This window comes from Lottia gigantea, assembly GCF_000327385.1.
Source record: "Lottia gigantea unplaced genomic scaffold LOTGIsca_10, whole genome shotgun sequence".
NCBI classification, from domain to species: domain Eukaryota; kingdom Metazoa; phylum Mollusca; class Gastropoda; family Lottiidae; genus Lottia; species Lottia gigantea.
The window spans coordinates 158,080-166,436 of NW_008706747.1; the positions used below are offsets into that span (position 1 = coordinate 158,080).

The following is an 8,357-nucleotide window of genomic DNA, read 5'->3' on the forward strand; positions in this document are numbered from 1 at the left end:
CCTTTTTTGAAAATCCAAATTTTGCAGCTTCACCACGGCCAAACCACTTGAGATAGGAAGATGAAATTTTGACAGGTATTAGTTTGAAATCTTAGCTTTGCAATGCCACCAACCGCGATTCCATATCTGCCTTACTTTGGAAGCACTGAGCGTTTTAGTTTTGTCCATGAAAAACCGGATTTTTTGGCACTTTTCCGCAAAAAAAAAAAGTGCTCAGAATTCACTTTTATGCACATTGGGGGAGAGCTAGAGAAGCACCGAGTCCAAAAAACCGGGTTACATCGATTTCCGAGACCAAAAAAATTCGACCCAAAAATGGATTTTGGTACCACAGGTAGCTACCTGTTGAAATTGACCAATTTTGCCTTTTTTGAAAATCCAAATTTTGCAGCTTCACCACGGCCAAACCACTTGAGATAGGAAGCTGAAATTTTGCCACAAAATACTTTCAAATGTTAGATTTGCAATGCCACAAACCGCGATTCCATAGCTGCTCTACCAAGAAAGTTCTGGGCGATTCCGTTTTCCTCATGAAAATCCGGATTTTTTGGCACTTTTTCGTAAAATAAAAAAGTTCTCAGAATCAAGTTTTATGGGCATTGGGGGACTCCTAGGGAAGCACCGAGTCCAAAAAACCAGGTTACATCGATTTCCAAGACCCAAAAAATTCGACCCAAAAATGGATTTTGGTACCACAGGTAGCTACCTGTTGAAATTGACCAATTTTGCCTTTTTTCAAAATTCAAATTTTGATGCTTCACCACGGCCAAACCAGTTGAGGTAGGAAGCTGAAATTTTGCCACAAAATATTTTCAAATGTTAGCTTTGCAATGCCACAAACCGCGATTCCATAGCTGCTCTACCAAGAGAGTTCTGGGCCATTCCGTTTTCCTCATGAAAATCCGGATTTTTTTGGCACTTTTTCGCAAAATAAAAAAGTTCTCAGAATCAAGTTTTATGGGCATTGGGGAACTCCTAGGGAAGCACCGAGTCCAAAAAACCAGGTGAGTGAGAACCCAGAGTTCGAATCTCTGTTATTTGAAAAGTTGTGGTCGTTTCTCTAATTCATAATGAAAATCAGGATTTTTTGGCCCATGACCTATTTAAGGCTACATGATCCTTTCAGATACTTGTCTTTCTCAACAAAACACTTCAAAATGAATAATATATTGACAGCATAAAAGCAACAAATACAAATCAAAGAAAACAATAATAAGAAACAAAATTTAATACAAATCATTGAAAACTTTTATGGAATTTAAAATTAACAAATTAAAAAAAAAAAAAGCATTTAATAGCATAAAATTCAACAAATACAAACAAGCTTATTAAAAAAAAATTATTAGGTCCTTTCCTAGCTGCTTTGATCGTTCTGGAGTAACAGTTTTTTCTGGTCCAAAAGTCCCTTTACAAAAAAAACGTTTATTTGGGTAAAACTTTATCAGTAAAAGCCCATTTTGGCAAATTTAGCCCGTACTGATTTATTTTTAGTAAGTTGAAAGGGATATTTGTTTCCTTTATCCTGTAATATTTGTATTTTCCCTTCTTGTAATAATAACCCAACAACTTTTACATTTTCGGCCATGCATGCTTCGTGTAATGGTGTGCGTGAAGAAGCATTGACCATATTGATATCCAAGCCTTTTGATACTAAAAATTCAACAACTTCAGTATTGCCTGGTGTTTGACAAGCAACATGGAGTGCAGTGTTACTATGCTGATCTTTAATAGTAATCAAAGATGGCTGCCTTTCTAATAAAAATTTCACCATGTGCAAATTGTCTTGAACTTTACATGCCAAATGCAAAACAGTACATCCAGACCAATCTTTATCAAAAAGACAATTTTCTTGAAACTTGTTAGAAAATTCGATAAGAAGTTCCACAATTTCAATGTTACCTGCCCCGACTGCTGTATGTAATGGGGTTTGGCTCGATATATTTCTTTTCAAAACAATCTTTGGAAAATCTTTTACCAAAGAAATCACGATTTCAATGTTGTCATAGCGACAACACGCTTCATGTAAACAAGTGTTGCCAGATTTATCTCTAACATTAACAGCATCGCCATTACTTTCTTTTAAATATTCTAAAATTTCTATATCGGATCCACAACGACAAGCTACATGAAGACTGGTATAGCCTTGACTATCTGTGTGATTCACATTTTGCCCACAGCTCTTAAGATAGTTAAGAATATCCAGTCGACTAAAAGCTATAGCTGTGTGTGTGATAGAAGGATAACATTTCTCTTCAACAAAAACAATTTCTGAATTTTCAATGTTTCTGCTTGGTGTTAAAATGTGGTCCTTGAATTCTGATTGACAAAAGCTATCAACATTCTTAATTCTGTTTATTAAAAGTTTAAAATGTTCAAAATGGCCTATGACACATGTGGCAAATATTGCTTTTTTAAACAATGATGTTGACACGGTAAATTTTAATTCTTTACATGTCTTCAAAATCCACTCCAACAATTTTGGTGATTTGTTGAAAACAGCTAGATATAAAATGTTTGATTCACAGAAAGATCCCATATTATGAATAATGGACTCTTTTACTTCTGTTTTCAGTTTCTGTTTGAAATCCTCCATAAATTCTTTTGAATCCCATATTTCATGGATGACAACAGTAGCCACATGCTTTCCTTTCACAATTTCTTGAATGAAACGTTTAACAATGCTACAATTTTCATTTTCAAACGAAGTTTTACGCATATTAGTCATTTTCGCTACGACATCGACCAAAAAGCCAATGGGACAATGGTTGATCAAGAACGCCTTATCAGTTTCTGTACATAAAACGGCATATTGCATCATGCGATGTTGGAAGGCAAATTTTAAAGCAGATACTTTGTTTTGGATTTTTAGGTACGAACCTACTAATTGATCTAAAATCTGTAATAAATTTCCATCAATGTTTTTTGATAAATATTTGGTAAGCTCGTGGAATGCCACTAAACGTAACATATTATATCCATCTGGCCATTTTTCTTTCAAATACTTAAAATCATCGACCAAGCAATCCAATGGCAAGGAAAAAAATTGAAGCACATTCTCATCGTGTCTGCTGTAAATAACAAATTCTTCACAAGTATCTAAAAATATAGGATTTTCTGCCATACCCAATATGTCATCAATAAAATTTTCAAAACAAATTGTTCCGTCATTGTTCGTTTTTTTCAAAGAGCGACCATCAACTTTCACAAGTTCGAAAGACTTTTTCAGAATTACACGTTTATCATCTTCACTCAATATATCTTCTTTTTCCAAATGGACAACGTAATCAGATAATTCACGTTTCATGCACTTTTTAAGACTTTGTTTGGTTTGCTCGAATGAAAGACGATTCATCGTAAAAAGTGCTGCCTCTAAATTTCTTAAAGTTGATAGATCTTTGATTAAGTGAGAAATACTATTAAACTCGGTACCAAGAGGTCCAAAAGCATCTTCTATGAAAATTGCAAAAGGCTCTGATCTCTTGTAACAAATCTTCCAATCTTCAGGACCATTCAATCTAAATACATCAACCCGAGACCTGTATTTCTCGTAAAATTTTAAAATAATCGATTTCTTAAAATATTCCGAAAAACCAACCACAAACGCTATTTTGTCTGTGTTTAGAACACTCTGCCAGGCTTTGGTTTCAGAAATATCAAAATAACTCTTTACATCCTCCATTACATCTTCTGTGTGTCCTTAAAAAAAAAAAAATCCCAAATATTGAATCTTCCACATAGGTACCCCTTCCGCACATGACATACCCACAATAAGCTACAATAACCGATCTAAACAAGAATATACTTCTATGACAAAAAAATAACCCATGAAATTAAGAATTTTGTATTTACAGGGTTTCTCATTTAAATTATTTCCATTATCGGTAGTCTGCCATCGATAATCTATTCTAATTTTGTAATCGATACCCAACCCTAATAATGTATATGTCCTTACATGTAAATGTACTCTTCAGTGATGGCACCTAATTGTCTAGCAGACCAGTAATGGTTTCCTCGCTTACCTAGTAAAAGCTGTTCCCTTGCAGACCAGTAATGGTTTCCCCGCTTACCTAGTAAAAGCTCTGTTCCCTTGCAGACCAGTAATCGTTTCCCATTAACCTGGTAAAAGCTCTGTTACATTGCAGACCAGTAATGGTTTCCCCGCTTACCTAGTAAAAGCTCTGTTCCATTGTAGACCAGTAATGGTTTCCCCGCTTACCTAGTAAAAGCTCTATTCCATTGCAGACCAGTAATGGTTTTCTCGCTTACCTAGTAAAAGCTCTGTTCCATTGCAGACCAGTAATCGTTTCCCATTTACCTGGTAAAAGCTCTGTTCCATTGCAGACCAGTAATCGTTTCCCCGCTTACCTAGTAAAAGCTCTGTTCCATTGTAGACCAGTAATGGTTTCCCCGCTTACCTAGTAAAAGCTCTATTCCATTGCAGACCAGTAATGGTTTCCCACCTACCTAGTAAAAGCTCTGTTCCCTTGCAGACCAGTAATGGTTTCCCACTTACCTAGTAAAAGCTCTGTTCCATTGCAGACCAGTAATCGTTTCCCACTTACCTGGTAAAAGCTCTGTTCCATTGTAGACCAGTAATGGTTTCCCCGCTTACTAGTAAAAGCTCTGTTCCATTGTAGACCAGTAATGGTTTCCCCGCTTACCTAGAAAAAGCTCTATTCCATTGCAGACCAGTAATGGTTTCCCCGCTTACCTAGAAAAAGCTATATTCCATTGCAGACCAGTAATGGTTTCCCACCTACCTAGTAAAAGCTCTATTCCATTGCACACCAGTAATGGTTTCCCACCTACCTAGTAAAAGCTGTGTTCCATTGCAGACCAGTAATCGTTTCCAACTTACTTAATAAAAGCTCTGTTCCATCATCTGTTATTAACTGTTGATGAGTAAAATTCGTAACTTTTTGGATATTAACATTGGTTTGCTGGGATTTCGGAATCGCCATAATCCCATTATCATATGGCACCACGCAATTCACAGCATCTAAAATTAATCAAAAATTAAAGGAAAATATCTGACGGAGCTCAATTTTGCTATCCATATCACGTTCCAAATTTACAATCTGACACATGGTTCTCCCAGTTATTGGACACCAATAACATCGATTTGCTCCAGTCTAATTTTCAGTCCAAAGTCTTGCAATTCCACTAATGATGCTACCTTCGCAAAAGTCCATCTTAGAGCCTTTGCAATGGTGACATCGTAGAAGGCTTACTTTAAAGGGACAGATGCGCCGTTTTGGGGGGTCGATTTGAGTCTTGAATATATGCAAATAGTCTTCAGAAGTACATGTACTAGAAATGTACGAAAGTCGCACAATTCCTTCGAAAATATCTCAAACTCAAAAAAGAGACGATAATTCTGGACACACATGGATTTGAAGGCTCAAATTTAGACAGTGAGCAGTGAACACTATTACTGATTGGCTTAGTAAAAATATTCGGAAACTAAGGTATGTTTGGTCAAAAATATAGCGAACTGGTTCCTTTAAGTGGAAATGAGAAAACCAAAGATGTCGGTCTAAAAATTTGTGTGGTACAAATCGACGTTATCATCATCCCTAGCCAACACACATAAAAAGTTTAGAAAACCTCATTTACAATACTTTTAATGCATCAAAGGTTCATAGACAAATACTCTAATAACTTTGAGAGATCAAGTTGAATTTGTTAGAGACTGTAAAACTTACCAGAGCTACGACTGTCAATTGATCTGGCGTATGAATTATCTGAATGTATTGAATATATTTCCACTCTGTCCTCTTGTTGGAGCTGCTCGGTTTTGGCATTTGGGATCTTTGACATTTCCAAAGCTTCACGGACACTGCTAGAGTAACCATCACCATCTTTGTATACAGAAAGTCTTGTAGGAACATCCCCAGTAAGGGAACTCAATGCTGGATGATTTTGTAAGTCAAATTGGATGGATCTGTCTGAAATACCTTGTAACTCCTGACTTGAGACCAAATCTAAGATTTCTTGATGCTCAGAGCTGATTTTATGTGAACCCAGTTGTTCTCTAGGCACAGTTTTTAAATTGTTTCTGTTGTGGTTAGGAACAGAAATGTCTAAGGATTTAGTTACTTCTGAAGCACTGTTGGAATTTCCAGATTTCGTTTGAAGGCTGCCATACGAATGTCTTACTGGGCTTTCCCCAAAGTCTTTTGAAAAAGGTACTTCACGCATACATTTGGAACTTCCAGATTTCTTTTGCACAGCAGCACCAGAAGTGTCTTTGACCGAGCTTTCCCAAGAGTCTGATGACCTTATTACCTTCGAACCTCCTGATTTTTTCTGAGGACCAGCACCAGGAGGATCTGTGACAGAGCTTTCCCAAGAGTCTAATGAAAAAGCACCGGTGTCTGCATTCTTATGAAGACCATTAATGGACTTGAATTCTGCATTTGACAACTGCTGCTTATTTGAACACTGGTGACCTCTTGACTCGGTCTTTGAATTCTGAGTTAAAAATGTTGGATTGACGACACTAGTAATTCTTTCACGGTTTTTGGATTTAGTTGCTTCAAGATATCTGGCTTGACCTTTTCCACTGGAGCCAAGACTTGGGATGCTTAAAGAGTCAGTAAGATCATCTTCACCTCCTGTGGGTACTTTCACACCTTTCACTTGTTCGTCAATATTCTCTTCATCTTTAGTGATCCACTGGGTGTTTCTAGGATCTAGTATTAAATCACATGCTGCAACTTCAGGAACTGTTGTGTTCAAATCCCCAAATTGCTCTTTAAACCTGTTTGCAATTATCTCCCTTGGTGAACTTGGTTTGGAAGAAGGTCGTGAAGGTCTGCTCTGTCTCAAACTAAAATCAAATGAAGACTCTAGTGTATCTGGTGCTATTGACTCTTGAATTTTGGCTCTATAAGCTGTTCCTTCCCTATTTTTAGGCCCTATTCCAATTGTTTTTTCCATGTCCATGGTATCAAATTCTGTTGATTCAACGGGTTTGGCAAATATTTTATTGACTTCAGGAGTTTTTGATGGTAAGTTTACAGCTGTTGCTGTATCTGTCCATAGTGGAAGCTGACTAGATGCTCTGTGTTGAATATTTGTCAAGATGTCTGAACGTTCAAATAGTTCCCATGGCGGCCCTGTCCTTTTATCATCATCATTGGAGTCGCTAATTTTGGTCTTTTCAAGGTTTCGCCACAAAGTTTCATACTCAGATCCAACCTGAAAAATTTCACAGGAACAAAAATGTCCAACAGTCAGAGTCAAAGATGGGCCTGAATTTGAAGGTCAAAAAAGCAGTTTAACAAATGAAGTTGAAACTAAACCTTAAGAAGAATATCTTGTGGCATCAGACTGAAACCCACATCAGTTGGGCCAGGGGAGATGGTGGCGGCAAATTAGGCTAGCGCCTAGCTTTGACCTTTCCAGGTTCAAATTTTCAATGCTGTGACCTCTGGAGTTTTTGATGGTAGGTTTAAAGCTGTTGCTTCTGGAGTGTTGGGGTAAAATGGTTTGTTAACAGAGACTCTTCCAAAACCCAGAAAATCTGAATCATATCTCGTTAGCTCTGGGAATGGAGGTGATGCATGTTCACCTTGTAACTCTGGGGTGTTAGTGTAAAATGGTTTCTTAACAGAGACTCTTTCCCACCCCCACCCCCCAACCCTTTACAATTCTTGAGTATGCCCTCTACAAACACCATTGATTGCAATCCAATATGCTAAAGACTGGGCAACCCATCATTAAAAGTATAAACAGTAGAAAGTAACCCTGTCAAAGAGTTCTAATAATTTGCACAAGTCATGGGATAAGATTATTTCTAGATTAAGGCTTACAGTTTCTTTAGAGGCAGATTTTGTTGAACTGATATTGGACTTTGCACTGTGGAAAATGTCTGAACTGTCTTCAGTTCCATCTTCTTCTACACTGGAATCACTATCAGGATCATTGTGACCCCAGTTTGCCCATCCGGTTCCATTTCCACTTGTAGAATCCATGTCAATATGGAATTAAGCTGACATTTTAGTTTTCCAGTTGATGTAGGGTTGCCGCCGACAGGCATAAATTACAAAGGGACCTTGTCATTATTCACTACACTAACTGTAACAGTACAAAGGGATTGTAATGAGTCTTTTTTTTAAACATTATAGTCCTACGTAGGCCTTATTTAGGCCTGTTTGGGACACCATAGCATCAGTCAATCAAATTTTAAGTCCGATGCTGCTTTGCAAAGGCCCTTAGAAGAGTTACAACCCTTTTTCGATAGGCCTTGTCCCTTGTAACGTGATAACTGATTATGCCGGGGGGGGGGGGGGGGGGGGGGGAAAAAAACCCGGCCCAACTGGGCACTGTTGGGGGTGCTGTTTCCCCTTTTT

General features: G+C 37.6%; 1 protein-coding gene across 1 annotated transcript; it reads right to left on the minus strand.

The window, feature by feature from the left end:
- Positions 1-2,457: 2,457 nt before the first annotated feature.
- LOTGIDRAFT_155972 (hypothetical protein) lies at positions 2,458-7,979 on the minus strand (the record flags this gene model as incomplete). Its single annotated transcript, XM_009046012.1, has 5 exons — positions 2,458-2,499; positions 2,561-3,696; positions 4,859-4,999; positions 5,706-7,203; positions 7,818-7,979. The coding sequence occupies 5 exons, from the start codon at positions 7,977-7,979 to the stop codon at positions 2,458-2,460; spliced, it is 2,979 nt and encodes a 992-aa protein (XP_009044260.1).
- Between the last annotated feature and the right edge of the window lie 378 nt (positions 7,980-8,357).